General features: G+C 53.0%; 4 protein-coding genes across 4 annotated transcripts; 3 read left to right on the top strand and 1 right to left on the bottom strand.

The window, feature by feature from the left end:
• Window positions 1–111: 111 nt before the first annotated feature.
• On the top strand, window positions 112–5,741 carry BO82DRAFT_328330 (BTB domain and ankyrin repeat protein; the record flags this gene model as incomplete). Its single annotated transcript, XM_025633005.1, has 3 exons — window positions 112–3,625; window positions 3,683–3,800; window positions 3,842–5,741. Exons 1-3 carry the CDS (start codon window positions 562–564, stop codon window positions 5,739–5,741), a joined length of 5,082 nt encoding a protein of 1,693 aa, XP_025495219.1. The 5' UTR covers window positions 112–561.
• A 3,930-nt stretch (window positions 5,742–9,671) lies between these two features.
• On the bottom strand, window positions 9,672–12,379 carry vps27 (ESCRT-0 subunit protein VPS27; the record flags this gene model as incomplete). The annotated part of the gene is made up of 6 exons (XM_025633004.1): window positions 12,066–12,379; window positions 11,853–11,985; window positions 11,495–11,776; window positions 10,660–11,428; window positions 9,990–10,600; window positions 9,672–9,899 (listed from the first exon to the last, which is right to left on the bottom strand). Exons 1-6 carry the CDS (start codon window positions 12,131–12,133, stop codon window positions 9,672–9,674), a joined length of 2,091 nt encoding a protein of 696 aa, XP_025495218.1. The 5' UTR covers window positions 12,134–12,379.
• Window positions 12,380–12,666: 287 nt separating this feature from the next.
• BO82DRAFT_351380 (putative ubiquitin C-terminal hydrolase) lies at window positions 12,667–16,899 on the top strand. The gene is made up of 3 exons (XM_025634408.1): window positions 12,667–13,209; window positions 13,266–13,466; window positions 13,546–16,899. The coding sequence occupies exons 1-3, from the start codon at window positions 12,979–12,981 to the stop codon at window positions 16,402–16,404; spliced, it is 3,291 nt and encodes a 1,096-aa protein (XP_025495217.1). The 5' UTR covers window positions 12,667–12,978; the 3' UTR covers window positions 16,405–16,899.
• A 1,991-nt stretch (window positions 16,900–18,890) lies between these two features.
• Window positions 18,891–19,458, top strand: BO82DRAFT_275652 (cytochrome b5-like heme/steroid binding domain-containing protein; the record flags this gene model as incomplete). The annotated part of the gene is made up of 3 exons (XM_025631123.1): window positions 18,891–19,009; window positions 19,077–19,203; window positions 19,288–19,458. 3 exons carry the CDS (start codon window positions 18,891–18,893, stop codon window positions 19,456–19,458), a joined length of 417 nt encoding a protein of 138 aa, XP_025495216.1.
• Window positions 19,459–19,716: the final 258 nt, after the last annotated feature.

The following is a 19,716-nucleotide window of genomic DNA, read 5'->3' as shown; positions in this document are numbered from 1 at the left end:
CAATCAATGATCCATGATTATTACTGCTATTACTCTTATTACCTGCACTCCAGTCAGATTCCACCCCACTCTCTCTCTTCTACTTTTCGATTCTCCCCTCACATCCGTCGTCTTATACCACTTGCAACTCCCCCTCTCGTGTCCTCAACACGGTCGCGTACCAGTCTCAAAATCGATTTGACGTGTCGTCCCTTTACCCTCCGGTCCCCCACCTCTGCCGGTTGAGTTCTGGACTTTATCGTGTACTGTACTGCTAGCTTTATCCATCGCCACCACAAGTTCTTCCACGCGCGACACGCTCGCTTCCGCCAGGCAGGCCTACAATCCGCATCCGCTCGCCCTCTCTTCGACTTTCTCGTCTATCGCACTCGTCACCGTCGATCAAATCGCTTAGAGATCAATTCAGTCAAGAGTTGACCGCGGTCGACTTCTCCTTCTGTCCCGTTAGAATACTCTTGTCACCCGCAGCCTTTCTGCCAGTGCGCCCGCCAACCCTCCGCGGTCACGGCGACGTTCTGGTCCTGCGTTGATAAGAGTTTCTGACACACAAATTCAGGGCACATGAGTAGCAAGCTTTGGGGATTCTTTCTCTACGATGATGTCGAGAGCTTTCAGCGTTTCCTGGCAACCGCCACTGGGACGGCAGGGAATGGAGGCAGCTTGAAGGCTGGAAGCCCTGGGTTAGGACTGACATCTTCGCTAGGGGTCTCAACCAGAAGTAAGAAGCTGAGTGGGACTTCTCCCGGAACCCCGATACCTGAGCGCGGGGTCAATCTACGTTCTGGTAAGACCCTGTCCAGGGAAGAACTGAACGTGAGGGACAAATACGGGCGCACACTTCTTCACCTTGTGGCATCATCGACAAAATCCACAGCGATAGAATTTGCCGTTGCCTTGCTCCAGGTTCCTTTCCTGGACATCTATGCGCAAGACTCGGAGAGCGGCTGGACGGCCTTGCATCGAGCCCTCTATGCGGGAAACGCTACAATCGCGCAGGCCTTGATGGCCCGGGACATGCGCGACGCCACGGACTTCAGCAAAGCGAACAACTCCGGGCTTCCAGTAGGAAGTCTGATTCGGATCAAAGACCGAGAGGGATACAGCCCGTTCGATGTGTACGCAGCTACGATAGCGTCGCGAGACATTAAACAGAGCTCTGATTCTCTTACATCAGAAAAGTTGTTTGCGGAGGTTGAGCTTAACGATCTCACTTCCGAAATTTCCTCGGAGGACGATGATCCTGACTACGACAGCCGCTTTAGCAGGGGTATCTTGAAGCCAAGCACTAATCTAAATGGCGACGAGGTCTTCACCTTCGGTAGTAACAAGAACCTGAATCTTGGTGTAGGAGATCAGGACGATCGTCAATTTCCAGAGCGTATCACTCTCAAGAGACCCGGACACCTTCTGCAACGACTGTTTCGTGAATTTCAAGCACAGCGATCGGAGGCTGGCAAGATTGATGCTCAACAGGAGTCAGGCAATACCATTACAAACGATCTGCCTGCGATTGTGGAGAACAAACATATCAAGATCCAAGATGTTGTTATGTCTAAGCTTCATACCGCTATCCTCACCACAGATCCCGAGTCGAACCTTTTCTTGTGTGGCTTTGGCCCCGGTGGACGGTTGGGCACTGGGGACGAAGCCACACGTTTCACTTTCGTTTGCGTCGAGGGCGGAGGCCTTGCCAACAAGAAGGTGGTCTCCGTGGCCCTAGGCCAGGATCACACTCTTGCGATCACCGAGAATGGAGAAATATTCAGCTGGGGAAGCAACAAGTACGGCCAATTGGGGTACAGCTTGCCAAGGTCCAACAATCAGGACGATGTGCCCCTGCAAAAACAACCTCGACAAATTTTCAATCCTTTCAAAAAGGAGCTAATCATCGGAGCAGCTGCATCAGCAGTCCACTCCGTTGTCTTCAGCAATTCTGGTCTTTATACTTTTGGCAAGAACGAAGGACAACTCGGACTTATCGACTCCGATGCTCGATCGCTTGAAATGCAGGTAACCCCTCGGCGCGTAGGCGCATCCTTGTTCAGTGCTCCCATACAGAGTGTATCTGCGATCGATCAGGCAACATCGGTTCTTCTTCAGAACCATGAGGTGTGGGTGTTTTCCCAGTATGGTTACTCGAAACTATCATTCCCGCTAGATGTCAGTTCCAGGTTTATCAAGGATAGTTTCATGGCTACGAGATATGGCTCCTCTGTCAACCAAGTGGTCAAAGTCAAGTCCGCTGGCAATACCATCTGCGCGCTTTCGAGTTTCGGAGAGGTATACACAGTGCAAGTCAACAAGACAGAGGTCCCCTCAACGTCAACATCGACTACAAATCCATTCAAACCTCGGAACTCCATGTCGGCACCAAGTAGGATCTGGTCTGTGAAAAGATCTCACATGGCAGCAAGAGATTTTGATGTTGGCCAGGATGGGTCGGTCATCATTTGTACCGTATCCGGGTCTGCTTGGAGCAAAGAGAAGCGCAGGAAGTCAAAAGACTCGGCCAAGGACTATAAATTCGCTAGAATACCTGGGTTGTCTCGAGTCATAGGAGTTTCCAGCAATGCTTATGGGGCCTTTGCAGCCGTGCAGCGCGACTGTGAGGTAACTCAGGAGCAGATTATCGTCTCTCAGCCGACCTTATGGGTGGACTACCTCCCCTTATCTCCTTTCAGCTCTTTTAGAGACACAGTCAGCTCGGTGGATATGGTCGGAGGTGATAGCCGAGACTCAAATCCAGCCTTGTTTATCAAGAAAGCGATACTGGAAGCCTCGGAAATCGAGCCCTACTTCGAATCTTCACAAGCCCAAGCATTTCCTGGGGTTATCTGGATAAAGACAACATCTTCGGACATACGACTTCCTGTTCACGAATTCATCTTGGCCGGACGGAGTTCGGTCCTCCGCGAGATCCTTCATAGCTTCAGGCATACAGACCGCCCTTCTCCACTTGATATCCTGTCTATTGAGCGTGATAGTGACGGACATATGCAACTTACATTCCTATCTTTGGACATCTTCACCATTCTGAATTTAGCTTTGTTCTTGTACACAGATGAGATTCTGGATGTCTGGCACCAGGCTAGACAGTCATCAGAGAATTCTTCCCAATATCGCCAGGTCCGGAGCGAAGTGATGCGTGTCGCAACTCATCTCAATTTACCAACTCTGGAACGAGCTTCCAGGCTGATGATCGAACCAACAAAGGCTCTGCGGCATGACATGGAGCGTGCCATTCGTGATCCTGCTTTCTTCGATAGTGGAGACGTGATCATCGACTTGAAAGAGGGTGAGGTCAAGGCCCATAGCCATGTCCTGTGTCAGAGGTGCCCCTTCTTCAGTGCATTGTTCTTCGGTCGCTCAGGTGGTAGATGGCTATCATCGCGCCGTGCTCATGCAGACGCCATTATTCATGTCGACCTCAAGCATATTGATCAATATGTGTTCGAATTTGTACTTCGGTACCTTTATGCCGACACCGAGGAGGAGCTTTTCGACGATGTCATGTCAAAGGATCTTGACGAGTTCATTGACCTGATAATCGATGTTGCATTTGTGGCGAATGAGCTGATGATTGACCGATTGGCTCAGATCTGTCAACAAATGCTTGGAAAATTCGGTAAGCTTCACGATCGATTGCGCCGCTCGGGGTGAGGTACTGATATATGATAAATAGTGCATACCCGCAATGTCTGTCACTTGCTCAATGTGGTCACGCCATGCTCCGTGAAAGAGTTTAGGGATGCGGCTCTGGAATATATCTGCCTCAATCTCGAGGATCTACTGGCGAACAGGTAAGCTTTACCTTCGCACACGTCACGGATACAACCAGCAGGAAGGCTTACAATCTTGGTAGGCTATTGGCAGATCTTGATGAGTCCTTGCTCGAAACTCTTGATTCTGTGTGTCGTGACAATCAGTTGACCAGTTTACCTGTGTCGAGAGGGCGCAATTCTGAGGACTACATATTCGAGAAATATCCAGAGCTTGCATCAGCCATTGAAGGTGACAGGAGGCGGAAGATCGATTTCATGAGGTTGAGACCGCACCTAAATCGTATCGACAGCTCTGAGGGAAAGCCTCGTGCAACAAGCAACGAGAAGGCAGCTCAGTTCCCTTCGGTTTCAAAAGTCAAACCAGGCTCAGCCCAGGATGGAGCGCTACCTGTCTCTCGTAGCCCGCTATTAAAGTCCAGGCAGTCGACTACCGATCTGATGTTCCAGATGGACGACGAGTTTTCGCTGTCCCCAGCTGACCCTGGGAAAGGCAAGGCAGCAATTCGTGACGCTAAACAAGTCGCTGCAGCGGATACACCGCTATTCATCGACTCGCCGGCCCTTCGAGCTAGTCCATATGATGGAGGCTCTCTTGGAGACCCCAGCTATTTAGATGCCCAGATGGCCTCGCCGTTGAATCCAGCTCTCTCGGAATCACCCTCTGAATCCCGCGCCGCAGCACGCCATAGGAAACAAGATCTACTTTCTTCCCCTTCAAGCTCGAGCAGCCAGACCCCATGGAGCGCATCCGCGATTTCTACATCAAAGAAGAATCTCAAGGATATTATGAATGAAACCTCGGGCAGCCGGATCTCGAATCTCAGCCTAGGCATGTCTGCTCGTCGAGAGAGTACCAGTAATACTGCACCGAAGATGTCGCAGAAGGAGCGCAAGAAGATTCAGCAGCAGCAGATGCAGGAGATGCTTGCCGCTCAACAAAAAACAAAGGAGGCGCCTGAAAACCCGTGGAAAATGCCCACATCGAGCAAGCCTGCTCCTACAGCTAGTGGGCTAAGTAGTCCTGCTGCAGAGTCGACGAAGCCGTCTCCCAAACCCTCCATGACTCTCCGCCAAACTGTCGCCGGGACACCTCCTGCAGCCCGCACGAAACCCAGCTCCATCCCCGCGCAGACCCCAGGCCGCGGTGGACCAGTCCATGTCCAAACACCCTCCCGACCTCAAGCTTCGACGCCCATCACCCCAAACCAAGCCTCCTCCAATCCCCTCGCCACTCCCCAACCGGCTATCCAGTCCATCCGCCACATCCCGCGTCCCGAACCATACCAAACGAGTTTCCACTCCCCTTCCTCCAGCTCATTCTCCCTCGCCACGATCCTCATGCAACAACAAACCGAGAAGGACCAGATCCGCGAAGCAGCGACCGCAAAACACAATCTGGAAGACATCCAACTCGAGCAAGAGTTCCAAGCGTGGTGGGATAAAGAGAGCCGACGCATCCAGGGCATCCCGGACCCCGACACAACGAACACGACGCCGTCCGCTGACAAAGAAGAGAAGGGCAGCTCGCAGTCAAATCGCGGGCGAGGCAAAGGAAAAGGAAAAGGTCAGGGCAAAGACCAAGGTCAACAGCCACTACCACTACCACAGCAGCAGCAGCAGCTCCCGCACCGGAAGAAGCGCGGAAAAGGCCCTGCTGGTCCGGCAGACGCATCTACTTCGTCCGCACAACCACAACCTTCGCGTAATGAATCTACCACCACTACCACTCCCTCCGCACAGAAAGGCCATCATCCTCATCCGACCCATCGTCGTGACGCCCAACCTCGGGCCATTTCGAACGGGAATCACTTCGATGGACGAGGAGCTGCGGCCGGCGGATCCAGTGGAAGCGGTAGTTCACGACGTGGAGGTGGGAGTGGAGGCGGAGGTAGAGGTGGTGGTAGCGGTGGCAGCTCTCGTGGCCGCGGCAAACCTCGGGAAAAGGCCGCCGCCGCGTGAAATGGAATCTCACACACTCACATTTACATACACATATACAAACAACATCCGCCTGTACCACCTCCCAACGATGTATGTCATTAACTTCACACCCCCTCATGTCATCATGAGCTTTCCGAATAGACTTTTTTTTGCCTTTCGGTTCTGGGAAGGGAACCTTTTCTTCCGCAATGACATAATAGCAATAGAGACAGACTACTTGCAACACACAAGATATGATATTCATCTCTTCTCCCCTTTATTTCTCTTTCTCCAATCGACGTGTGGATTACGTATTGCATAATTTGTATGAATATGATACCGCCTTATCTAGATAAAGGAATTAAAAGGATTCTTTAGAACAAAAATCTATAGGAATGAAGAGGAAGCTATTGCAGTAGGATATATTTTTCTATAGCTATCGCAAACTCAATAGCGGTGATGGAGTTATGGCAATCGGAACAGGGGTCCAAGAAGCAGAACTCGAGGAAAGAAAGCAAACCAATTGGAAGAAATGACTAAGACGGACCAGGGGGGAATCAATCAACCGAAGCGATACAGATCCAGATACTAACCATGACATTTCTGGGATGAAGATGGCATTCATCATAATCAAAAATACAGAGTCCAAAGCGGTGAAGACAACCTCGAAGGCATTCAAGTGAAACTATTAGATCATCGCGTGTAGAATTAGTTAATAGGCTGAAGAAGTGGAAAAGGCTTCCAGGGAATTAGGCTAATGGAGTGAATAACTTGGGATTCTCAAGATGGAACCATAAGCAGGCAAGTCCACGCGCGAAATAGAATATGGAGGCTGATCGAATCGCTAACAGAAGAATGGTACCCACAATGGGACAAATATGGTAGGGGAATTGTGAAAGAAGATAATTGTACAGAGAAGGGTTCTTTCTGCTCGTCCCTTACTAGCCAGCTGTCGCTACTTCGCGACTTTCCCAGATGCGACGCATCATGAGCTCGGTTTCGTCGGGCTGGTTTAATGTTTCCGAGCCTGGAGCGCTTTCCGAGGTAGCAGGGTCGGGGTGAGCGGCTTCATCGGATGTGGAGAGAACGCGGTGAGAGGGATGTTGGGATTTGCTACCGGAGGCGGCCGGGTCGGTGGGCTCATTCACGAGGTCGTCGGGTTCTTGAAGGTAGGTCTGAGAGACGGATGTATGCATGTCCGCATGCTTGCGTCCGATTAATTGTCTGGGTTCGGGGCTGCCGCTGCCTTGGCTGCCTTCTTGTCGTTTGCTGTCGCGAAGGTGAGTTAAAGCTGGTGCAGATTTGATGGGTTTGCCAAGCGACGAAGGTTGGTCTAGGCTAGGAGTCACAAGGCGTGAATCATTCAGAATGGCATTTAAGCGCCTGAAGCTGTCGCCGGTGGGAGACTGGAATCGACGGACAACGGTCAACTCCAGGGTAGTTTTCTCGTATGTTTTCCGAACGTGCTTGGTTTCATTGTCGTGTACTGTTCCACTGGCTCGAGCGGATCCGTTGACAAGGCCCCTGCCCGGCTCGAAAGCCCCAGTGCCCGGGAGGGTGTGGGGTGCAGTAAAGATCGGGTCCACGACAGAGGGGGGGGCTGCGGTGGACACGCCGTCGGGCGGTGATGTGTTCAATGCTGCAGTGCGTTGTAACCACAGCTTTTGCTGCGTGCGAGAATGGGGTTCTGCGCCAGCGGGCCTCGAAGGCGGCGACGCTCGTGGTTTTTTCGTACTAGTCGCGCGATTTGGAGATGGTGGGGTTTGGGGATGATAGTGTGGGAGGAAAGAGGATGGAGTGTTCGGATCCGAATCTGTACGGGAGAATGAGTTCGTCGTTGATTTGTTGTTGATGATGAATTTCGAGACACCGCCTTCGATGGACGAGGACGTAGCATGGGTAGGCGTGTTCGCCAACGTGGTGATAGACGAAGACATCGGTCGCCGGGAACCGTCATGGCCGGACGCCAAGTTGGTGAGGGATGCATTGCGAGAAGACTGATCCATCACGGTCGGCTTGACGGTCGCAGATATGGAAGACATGGCCGGTGGTGCTTTGGCAGATACAGACGGACCCAGAATCCGTGATGCGATGACGCCGGTCTCACTCGGGCGGGTAGTCTCGACGGGTGTCTCGTCAGAATCGGACGGACGTTGCTGTGCGGTATCGTCGTCGTCGTGGTCGTGGTCGTGGTCGTGATCGTGGCCGTCGTCTTCTTCGTCCGAATAGTTGTCGTCACCGAAACTCTTGCTCGTTGACTCTGGCAGGCTGGTGGCTCGAGGAAATTGCGGGTAAGAGCGCTTGACGAAGGTAAGGGGGTCGACCAGAACAGCAGGATTGTCCACACTCTCTCTGGATTGTGCCACCGAGCTGCGTCTCGTGCTTTCAGGCGACTGCGTTGTATCTTCCCAATCAGCTTCGTCGTCGGAATCCGCCAACTCGAATCCCACAGTTTTCTTCTTTCCGGAGCTCGTATGTGGACGGTCGGTGACCAGCGCTTTCTTTCCGAGGACGACTGACGTATTGCGTCGGAGGGCCGGACTCGAATTGTTCTTCTTCATTGATCCTGTTGTGGGGTGCGAATCCTCCGCAACTCCATCCCAACGAACGTGATGCCCGCGCGGGCTAGCGGCAGGTGTCGCAGGGGCGGACTTCTTGCGCTGGTGGACGCGAGCAGAAGCTTCAGGGCCTATTTGTTGGCTGGAGAGGTGTCTTTGTAGCTTGTGCAGATTTTTGCCGAAAGAGGGGTTGCGGTGATGGTTGCGATGGCCCCCGCCAACTAGATGGGGACGATGGGGCCTTGAGGGGGCTTTCTGGGTGGTGTTGGAGGACTGGGACTGAGACAGCTCGCCTTGGTTGGAAGGGGTGCGCGTGACAACGGCGTGAGAGGAAACCGCACGACGGCCCAGTCCGGGGCGCTTGACGGGGGAAGAAGTATTGGAAGTCGGCATGACGGCCGTGGCAGAAGAGGAGAAAGTACGTAGTTGGTACTTGTGGTAAAAAAAACAAAAAACAAAAAAAAGAGGCGTTTAAGGCTTAAGCAAGGAAGGGCTGGCCCCGATCGGGTGACGAGCAGCAGCCGGGAAGTTTCCCCGATTCAACGGCGATTGGAGGAGGCATCCACCAGGTGATACAGCAGATTGTAGGTATCCGACTGGGCGGGTCAGTGAGCAGCAGAAGTACTGTTGGGTTTAGTTCCTTGAGCTGTGGTGAAGAAGTACTGGTACTCTGTTTGTTGCTTTGTGGGGAGGTTAAATGGGAGAGAATGAGAGACGAAGGGGAGAGACAAATCGGTGACGGTCCAGATTCCCGCCGATTGCGGGGGAGACACAAATGACGCAGACTGCGGTTACACCACACGCACCAGGGAAGTGAGCTGGTTGACTATGACAGAAAGAGAGAATGATGAAATAGACAAAGAGAGGAAGAACAGAATTCCCAGAGCAAAAGTGACTTCAGGAGGAATGGGGGAAGGAGGGGAGAGTTGGAATTAGATACGAGGGGGACAAACGTTTGGTGAGGGGAGAAGGAGAGGAAGAGGGAGGGAGGGAGAAGAGCGGGAGGGGAGAAAAGAAACTTGGAAGGAAAGAGAAGACGTGGAAGAATTGAAGAAGGATTCCCGAAGCAAGAAGAAGGAGGAAAAAGAGTCCAGACCAGCAAACCAGGCCGCATTCGGTTGGCCTCGCCCTGTGCAAAAGAAAAGCACGAAAGCATCGCCACTCTCTGATATTACTCATTCGCCTACAATTATTCTTCCTGGGCTTCATTGGAAAAATAGATAGAGCATCAAGTCAATTTCGGGGCTTGCAAAAGTAACCAATCCATTTGGTATCATTGTGCCGAAAGCCTACATAAAACATCAAGAATATAAACACCTATCGAGGAATCGTCCCTCTTCCCTCCTCCAAAACCACAGCTTGACCGCTCCTCACCGCACTGACCACTCACCCTATTCACCCCCAGTCCACTCTACAGCTCAATCAAACTCTCCTCGACGGGCGGCCGGGACGGTGTTGTTTGTTGATATGCTGGATGCGCACCAGGCACACCACCAGAAGGATATTCTCCTCCTTGTGGGTTGGGATGTGTTGGGACCCCGTGTGGGTATCCTGCGAAAGTTGTAGGCCCGGGAGAAGGCTGGTGTTGACTATAGAACGATGATCCCGACGGGTCCGCGGGCTGCGACGGCGGCGGCTGCTGCTGCTGCTGCTGCTGCGCTGCCGGTTGACCGCCAGGTTGCATCGAATTAGGATCCGGAGGATAGTGCGAGTAAGCGGGGGCCGACACTGGGTCTGCCGGGGGTGATTGATCCGGGGCGCTCGGAGCGCTCGGGGCCGACGGTTGATAGTGAGAGTCATGTCGCATCACAGGCGACGGTTGATAAGGCGCCTCTGGCTCCCCATGCCGCGATTGCTGGTAGGGACTCGGGTCTTGTTCCGGGTGCGGTGGAGGTGCATAAAATTGCGTGGGTGGCGCATAGGCCGAAGGATTGTTGGGAGGTGCCGCACTGGCGCTGCCCATGTGAGGTGATGCCACCGCATGGGGATTGCCATTCCACGGCGCGTTAGGTGGCATAGTTTGAGAGGGCTGTGGGTATAAACTCGGGCTCATGGTTCTGGCGCGTTCTCTCTCTGACGTAGGCTGCGAGTAGGGTGTGCCGGAAGGCTGGAAGCTTTCGGCTACATTGGGATTCCCATAATAATAGTTCTCGGTGCCTGACTTCGCCTCCATTGAGGGAGCGGGCATCGAGGGGTAAATATTGGGGTATGGGGATCCGCCAGGGACCCCCCCATAACCCAGGTTATGCTGAGCGTAGGCGCTAGAAAGACGTTCCTCTAGCATGCGGTCATAGTAGCGAACGACCGTCGATAGCTTGGCATGGAGGTCCAACAGAGTATCTACGCCCGCGACTCGTTAGCTACCGCGACAGATCTTCCAAAACAAACAAGATACGTACCGTGCTTGCTCATCGTTTCTCCATAGCTTCTAGCCAACTTGGGCCGGAGCGCTCCAATGCTCTCGTATAGTTCTTGAATCTGAGGCTCCCGTAGGATAGTGCCCGGGGGCTGGTGTTGCAGGCGGTCAACGAGAGCAGCGAAAAGATGGATGTTTTCGACTTCCACAGGGCTAAGCTCATAGGGGTTTTGGGGAATCGGCGCTACCACTGCGCCCGCATGAGTCGACGTATCAGCAACCGGGGCGTTCTTGAGAGCGGCTGCGTGTTTCTGCTTGTGTTGTTCCATGTCCCGCAATGATGCCTCGATAGCAGCCTTAAGGTCGGCATCTTCCTCTTCCTCTACACTGGGCTGACTGACGGCTTTAGGAGGTTCCGGGACGATCCTGTTTTGTGGGACGTAGCCGCTCGAGCCCTTATTTTGAGCCTCCTCTAAGCTCATTTGCAAAGCACGACGCAAATCGTCATCAAAGCCGCTCTCCGCTCGTCCCCCACGAGGCTCCATGACGCTAGACTTGGTGATTGAATTGTTCTTGAATGCAGATCTATCGGATAGTGCCGCAGTTGAAAAGGCCTTTGAAGTCAATTTGGCGTAGCACCCGTCGTCCACCCGAACAGGCTGAAGGATTCCGAGATGAGGCAGAGGAAGCGTCTTGCTAGAGCATTGTGCATCAAAGACGTTGCCGCAGTTGCGACAATGATGCTTGCGGTTCATGAAGCTGAAGGCAGTGCGACAGCGCATACAGACATCGGAGTCAATCCATTCTGGAGGCTTTGACAGAAACAATCATGTCAGTTCGAGGGCGCCGTGGCGATCACAGTACCAGGGCCAACTCACCGCACTGCTTTCCAGCATGCTTCCGCTGATTTGAGTCTTGGGTGGAAACCGGAAACCCTCGTCCTGTAGCCTCCGATAAGTCTCACCAACGTAGCTCAGGTCCATACGGCCTTGAGCTGCCATGGCCCAGTCTTGTATCAATTCTAACATCTTCGCCTTCACTTCGTCATTCAGTGGGACGCCCTCTGTCTTGAGGAGGGAGACAAGGTTGTCCATAAACTCCCGGGATGCAATCTCCGCCAAAAAGTGAGTACCGCCATTTTTCACACACGTGTCTGTCAGCTGCGATGCATTTCACCGTCAGTTATAAGCTGGAGCCAGGGCAAAGTGTGAGAAGGGTGGGCGTCTTGCGACTCACTTTCAAGGTCGCTAGTTGGATGTTCGGATTCTTGTTCTCAAGTCGCCTCTTCAATGATCTCATCGCCTCCTTCGGTTGCACGCTCTTTGATCTTATCAGGTCGGAAATTTCGAGGTTGAGAGCGATGTCCTCCCTGTTGGCGTGTCAGTGAGTCGTAGCATGTGATTGACCGACAGCCAAGGCAGCATACTGAGGGGGACAGCCATAACTTACAAAGAAGAGGCGGTCGCCTTCTCGACCTGATCATCGAGTGAAGAAGTTGACGAGAACCACCCCGCCATGTTGTGATGGTGCGCGATTGACGATCTGCCGGGGACGGCGACGGAGGTACCAGATGGCTATGACGTTGGGCAGCAGCAGCAGAAGCGGCAGCAGCAGATGTGGGCAGGAGAAGGAGGTGGAAAGTGAGACTTGAAGAATAGTTTGGAAGGGGTTTTGCGCAAAATGAGAAGTAATCGATAAGGAAGGGCGATCAAGGCAGCAATAGAGACATGACACTGAGCTCCAGGCAGATCAAATGCATGGAGGGATAATGTCGGGGGAAGTGTAAGTAAGGTAAATGGGAGGTAACCAAGCTTACCCTTAGTCTAGGACTGGTAGATACCGTCCATTGGACAAAGCATGTTGGCAGTCCTCATTGGCGGGGGCGGTGAGTCAGCGGGGGCCAGGTCCCAGGCAAACAATGGTAAGTACCCGTAACATGTGGCGTCATAGCCCAACTGGGGCGGTGAGGCGGTGAGGTGGGCATTATTCCTGCGCATCCATTACCGTACTGTACATACACCCACCCCATCATAACCATCATACAACATCCCGCAATTCGTCTGCCTTTGACCACCTCGTTCCTCTCTCTCTCTTCTCCTCCTGTCTGTTCATTCTTCCTCCCTCCATTCTTCGTCGGGCTTCGTCTTTGGCGCATCATTCTCTTCTTTTCTTGTCTTTTAACGGCTCTCTCTGTCCTTTCAGTCTTCGCGCGTTTGGATACCCCGTCGAGTCGTGGTTACCCCTCCGATCTGCTTCCGCTCCGAGCCATCTTCGAACAACTACCGATCCATCCCCGCCTTAGCTCCGACAATTTTCAGGTCATGTACTGAAGCTTCCCTTCTCTCGATCGCCGTCTTGTATCATGTCCTCAGATGCAGCGGCTTTTCCCTCTCCACCGGATTTCGCACCGTGGGATAATGCCAGGCGTCCTCGATCCCTCGGAGTCATGCCGACAAGCGGGCGGCCAGTCGGACTGGCATCGCAGCAAGTCGGCAACAATCAGAGCGCTTCGGCAAGCCAACCGCCGCTGTTTCCCAACATAAAGGATCTACAGGATGAGGCGGCAGCTTTGGACGTCAATGAGAATGCCTCTGTATGTTTGACATTTGCCACGGTAATATACCAGTTGATACTGATTGAGACCTTTAGCTTAGTGTTTTGCTTGAGCGAGCGCAAGTGGCCATAAATCAAGCCCGGGAGCTTTCCGACAGCGATCAACTGGATCGAGCCTATGTGCAGTACCTTCGTGCCTCCGAAATCACCATCAACATTATTCCCCACCACCCTGACTATCGTGCGACAGCCAGCCAGAGGCCGGCATGGTTCAAGAGATTTGCCGATTTGATGATGGTAGGTAGTCGCATATCCACGCGGGGAACCTTCTATAAGCTCTTGGACTATCAAATCTGGGACTAATTAATTGTGATAGGCTGTACGGACGAAACAAGGGACGATGGATGATATAAAACAACAGATCGTGGAGAACAATCTAATGACAAACGTGCAACCGGTTGGACCACCTCATTCACACTCAAACCGGCCAAAGTCAGAGATTCTGAGTAGTGCTGCCTCTTCAGTGAGCAACTCGACGCAGATGCCGATTTTGTCACACCACCAACAAGATTTTGAGCTACAGACAAAGCAGAATCGATACTCGAGTCCTCCAACTGATGCACTCGCACAGAGATTTGCAAAGCTGAGGATGTCACCCCCTGACAGCACTGTAATAGAAACCACACAAAATGGGACGAACAATCTGTTACAGTCCGCGCCGCAAGTCAATCCGTCGCAAACTTCGGCTCAAGCGTCACCACAGAACTCCGTTTTGAGTTCTCCGACAAGACGTCCCTTAGGGCCTCGTAGCATGGGATCCCCCCATGGGGTTCCTGCTCTTCCCCCAAAGGTTCCTCTGAACACATTCCTTCCACGGGCACCCGACCCAGCCTATAGTCCTATTTGGTCGGTGCCATCACAGGGACCCTCAAACCCGCCGCGGACCTCGACGGAAAGCTCTCGTCCAGTCAACCCACGGTATTCTCAGCTCGCGAATTCATCTCACGGGAGCCCGAGCCGGAATGGGTTCGATGATAATCCGTACCGATCCAGAACCCCAAATGGTGTTCATCAAGTACAGGAGATCCGAAGCGGCAGTGCTGACCTCCCGCACAACACCACGATCACTCCGACAGAATTAATAGATTATCTTCGCAAATATAACATTCTGCTAATCGATGTGCGATCTCGGGAGCAGTATGATAGTGGGCATATATATGCTTCTTCAATTATATGTGTTGAGCCGGTGGTGTTGAAGGAGAACGTATCCGCTGAAGAGTTGGAGGAGCGTCTTGTGGTGTCGCCGGAGTATGAGCAGTCATTATTCGAACGCCGGAATGAATTTGACATGGTTGTGTACTACGACCAGAAAACATCATCGGTCAGTTATCTTGCTGGCTCTCCGGTTGGCACGACAGCGCCTCATCTCCGAGCGCTCTACGATACGCTTTACGAGTTCAATGCCTATAAACCCTTGAAGGACGGTCGACCACCGGCATTACTTCTAGGCGGCCTCGACGCATGGATTGATCTCCTAGGCCAGCAATCACTTGCCACATCCTCCACCGCTGCTGTGATGGGATCCTTGCAGGCCAAGCGACCACTGCGAAGGCCTGGGCGACCGCTTGGAAGAGTGCCGACGATGGTCAGCGCTAACTCTAGCTTAGAGGTCAGGAAACGACGACTGCGCGAGTACAAACCACTGAATAACCAAGAGCTCACGGAGTGGATGGAGAAGTCCAAGACGGAGGAAATCGATGCCAGTACATATGTCGAAGAGGATGAAGAAGCAATGACGGAGGAGCCTGCTGGAGAGGAGGAGGCCCCTGCCTCGCCCTTTGTTCAAAATTATGAAGATTTCCTGCGGCGCTTCCCCGAACCAGGCGCGATTCAGCAGTCAATGGTGGCACCACACATACGACCGGCGGGCACTGCTGCACCGAATTATGCTGCGCCTGTGCCTGTCGCTCCCTCGCGGCCGCCCCCGGCAGTTCCACGGCCTAGCTATAGCGGCGTATCGGACGGCCGGCATATTCAACCTACCCTGGAGCGGCAGAGCTCGGCCACGAAAACGGCCCTCTACACCCCTTTATCGATGCTGAGCCGGCTCAAACTTCCTCGCACTGGGTTGACCAATTTCGGGGTGACCTGCTACATGAATTCGACTCTCCAATGTCTCAGTGCGACCTTACTGCTGAGCAAGTTCTTTATCGATAATCGGTTTCGGTACTATGTCCAGAAGAATTGGAAAGGGTCCCAGGGCGTCATGCCGGGGCTTTTTGCGAACCTGATCCGGTCGTTGTGGAAGAATGATGTTGAGGTAATCATGCCCACCTCATTTCGAAACTTCTGCGGGCGGTTGAATCAAGAGTGGGCAATCGATCGCCAGCAAGATGCCAAGGAGTTCTTCGACTTTGTTGTGGATTGCCTGCACGAGGACCTCAACATCAATTGGCAGCGCAACCAGCTTCGCCCCCTGACATTTGAAGAGGAGATGCAGCGGGAGCGGATGCCGGTCCCGAAGGTCTCCAAAATTGAGTGGGATCGGTATTGTCATCGCGAGGAGTCCTTCATCTCCTCACTCTTCGCCGGGCAACATGCGAGTCGACTGCGTTGCACCACCTGCAAACGGACGTCCACCACGTACGAAGCCTTTTATAGTATCAGCGTGGAGATTCCTCCGTCTGGAACGGGAGACATCTACCAATGCCTTCGTAGTTACTGCCAGGAGGAAATGCTGAGCGGCGACGAGGTGTGGAAATGCCCGTACTGCAAGTGTGAGCGGGTTGCGACCAAACAGATCATCATCACGCGGGCGCCTCAGATCCTGGTGATTCACTTTAAGCGGTTCTCGGCGTCGAAGACGCAGAGCGCGCGGAAGATCCATACGCCGATTGATTTCCCGCTGCATGGGCTGCGGATGGACGACTTCGTGTTCTCGCAGTCGACTCCGACGCCCGTTCCGAACGGTCATTCGGCGACCGCACCCTCGGAGACGACGATCGCAACCGCCCCTCCCTTCACGTATGACGCATACGGCGTGCTGCGACATCTTGGGTCCTCGATGAGCAGCGGACACTACATCTCTCTGGTGCGAGATGCGCAGCGACAATGCTGGCGCAAGTTCGATGACGAGCGGGTGACCGATTTCAACCCGCGGGATCTGCGACCGAAGGAGCGGTTGCAGAACGAGCAAGCTTACATTGTATTCTATGAGCGGGTGCCTGCGAAATGAGGGCTCCGCCGGGCATCGTCTTTTCTTTTTTCTTGAAGATACTCACATTCAAGCGATTTCATTTTCAATCGGCTGGAACTTGTGTTACAGTACCATCCCGTGAGCGGGCTGGATCGACGCCAAACCACCGAATCCGATTGGCATGATATAATTGCCACTATTGCCTGCATATTTTGTTTTCTTCTTTGCTTTGCGTTGACTGGAATGTTTTCCGGCGAAGACACGACTGCATGACGACGGGATGTGAGCATGTGACGAGATCTTATACCTTGTTTTTTTTTTTATGTTAATGCTCGACTTCGTCTCTTGTGATTTAGCCCCTTCCGAGTTTAGATCTGGTTTATAGCATGGATGCATGGATGTTGAATAGGTAGCGTTGTGTGTTCAGCGGGAATGAATGGATTGACTACTTTTCCGGAGTACTTCGTTTGGAATAAGCAAATGCACGCAGGAAGTGACTAGTAGTCACCAAGTAACTTACTTATAGAACTCCCCGGGAGTGATGCCGTCAGCTCCGACGGGCTCAGAAGAATCCTAGTGCGCCGGACTCTCTCGACGGACTTTGCAAACGCTAACTACTGCGTCGGTATTCACAAAAGGGTTCTTTCTGTCATAGGGCCCCAGCTCCGACATTGTAAGTCCGTCGCACTCACTACACCGGTGGACGATAATGCGCCCGAGCTGTCCTGTACTCGTACTCATACGTCGTATTCAGGTTCTATGGGCGTCGACGACGTCGAATCCATGGAAGACCATCGAACCTTCGAACCTTCGAACCTTCGACACCCCAGTTACCCTCACCGAAAGAAGTAGGGAATTCCGCCCCTGGCTCCGAATTTCCGCTCTGGAAGGCTGACTGGCCTTGAAATCCGTCATTCAGCGCGAGGGAAGGGAAAAGTCCCGATGGGGCTTCCCGGGGGTGGCGGGCAACTGGCCAACTGGGGCGATCTTTCCCCGAGGTTACGGTTAACGGCTATCGAGCGCGGGGAGGCCCTTCAGGTCGGGAATTGTTTGGGTCTTTTGTCTTGGACTGGACTGGGTACTCAGGGCGGTGGTTTGGAGTGGTTTATCTATCTGTCTCTTTATGTATGCATTTGCTTATCTAGTAATCTTGGTATTTCATATTTACGTGGTGATGCATAGTGATGCGTTTAAAAGAGTCGGTGGTGGGACATGTACTGTCTGTCTGTAGTTATCAACCGGGTGTATACAATCAGGCTGTCAGATAAGGTGGTGGAGATTCATCTCCGACACCGAACACACTAACTCGACTTACTGTGAGCGTACTGTTCGTGAGGTGATCAGCATCCTTACCCAGTAATCCTATTCCCGGATATCCCCCATGCTCAGGGTCTATTCCTCACCGACGATTGACAACTGAACAAAAGGTACCGTACAGTACATACATACATACATAGACTGACTCTGGTCACTACAGGTTTCTCCTTATACACACACACACACACACACACACACACCTTGCTGCAACCTAACGTATTTCGTCGTCCTTTTTGTTGTTCTTTTTTTGAACCTTTTTTTTTCGGCACCGCAGGCAAAGTTTGCCTGATGCGGGATAGTGCGCCGTATGCTCTGACTAAGACGGGAATAAGCGTGCGGTGATTGGCGTAGACGGACCAATCCCTATCAGGCCACTTTTCCAGATGGCCCAATCGGGAAGATGTTGGGATTGCGGAACGGAACTCAGCAGAGGAAAGCAAGTAGCAAGCAGACTCACTTGTTCACAAGCAAGATGAACCGTCAAAAGACAGGAGATTGAAGCTCGGTAATAGAAGACTGGTAGCTCCAAAGGCTAAAGCTGAGTCCGGGAGTGCTCCCCGGGAATGCGAAGTGGGTTGGGTTGGGTTGGGTCTGGGTCAAAGGTGGCTGCCTCAGGCTGGCCCGGGGCGAATTGATCGACTCCGAATGCTGGGCCGGACTGATTGATTATTATTCTTCTTCTTATTGACTTGACTATCTCTCCGTCTCTCTCGCTCTCTCGCTCTCTCTCTTCCTATCTTCCCTTCTCCTCTTCGCTCTCCGCTTAGTCTTCTTCTTCTTCTTCTTCTTCTTCTTCCCCTCTCTCTCTCCGTCAGTGCTCCTTCTGCTTCTGCTTCCTGTCTCTGTTCGCAATCCCCTTCAGTTCTGTTCTATCTGGTGAGTTTCCTCACCCTGCTACCCACTCCCTATCTCTCCCACCCTCACGCCCACTCCCACCCTCACCCCGATACCCCCAGAGCAGCGCATTCCAAAGTGATACAAGCCCACGGGTGTATCTGGAGATCTGTACTCCAACCAAGCACATCGCGCGAACACCACTTCTTCCCACACCATCACCACGTCCCCAATCCCCCACCCAGGCTGCCTTGCCCCCCAAATCCTCACCACCCACATCTCACCAACCACCGCACCTCCAACCTTCCAATAAACCAAACCAAACTAACCCACCTCGTCTCTCCCTCACAACAGCCTAAAAAAACACATCCAAAATGTCCAACGTCAAGGAATTCACTCTCGCCGAAGTCACCGGCCACAACACCAAGAAGGACCTGTACATGGTCATCCACGACAAGGTCTACGACTGCTCCTCCTTCGTTGACGAGCACCCGTACGTGGCCCCTCCTCTAAAATCCCATCATTCACACCGAGCACCAATTGATGCATGAACAAAACAGCGGAGGCGAAGAAGTCCTCCTCGACGTCGCCGGCCAAGACGGCACCGAAGCCTTCGAGGACGTCGGCCACAGCGACGAAGCCCGGGAGATCCTGGACGGTCTCTTCGTCGGGAACGTGAAGCGCATGGTACGTTTGCCCGCCGCCCCCTTCCCCTTCAAACCCAACCTCTCCCCAAAAAACACAGTCCCTCATGCTGACCCGCCCGAAAAGCCCGGTGACCCCGCCCCCCGCTCGCACGCCAACCCCTCCGCCGCCGCGGGTGCCTCCGGCGACGCCGCCGGCCTGGGCGTCGGCCTGTACGCCTTCCTCATCGTCGGCGGACTGATCGCCTACGGCGCGTACCAATATCTGCAGAAGGCGTCGCTTGCGTCGGAGCAGTAGACGTTTTGCCGGGGGGGGTTTTTTTTTTATGTGTTGGGCTTTTACTTGCTGGTTTGTTATTTGATGTGTGTGCGAAAAATCCATACCGTATATTCTTAATTTCTTTGTTGCGTCACGTCTTTCAAAGAAGATTCCCTACCTTTTTTTGCTGGTCTTTTTTTTTTGTGCCGGTTTTGCTATTAGATGGGTGATGAGGGTTGATTTGGAGGGTCCAGGGTTGTGGAAGTGCATGTGGAAGGGAATGGAGATGTATGCGCT

The sequence above is a fragment of the Aspergillus uvarum genome (genome assembly GCF_003184745.1).
Source record: "Aspergillus uvarum CBS 121591 unplaced genomic scaffold BO82scaffold_8, whole genome shotgun sequence".
Lineage (NCBI taxonomy): Eukaryota > Fungi > Ascomycota > Eurotiomycetes > Eurotiales > Aspergillaceae > Aspergillus > Aspergillus uvarum.
This window is presented reverse-complemented; position numbering and strand designations above follow the sequence as displayed.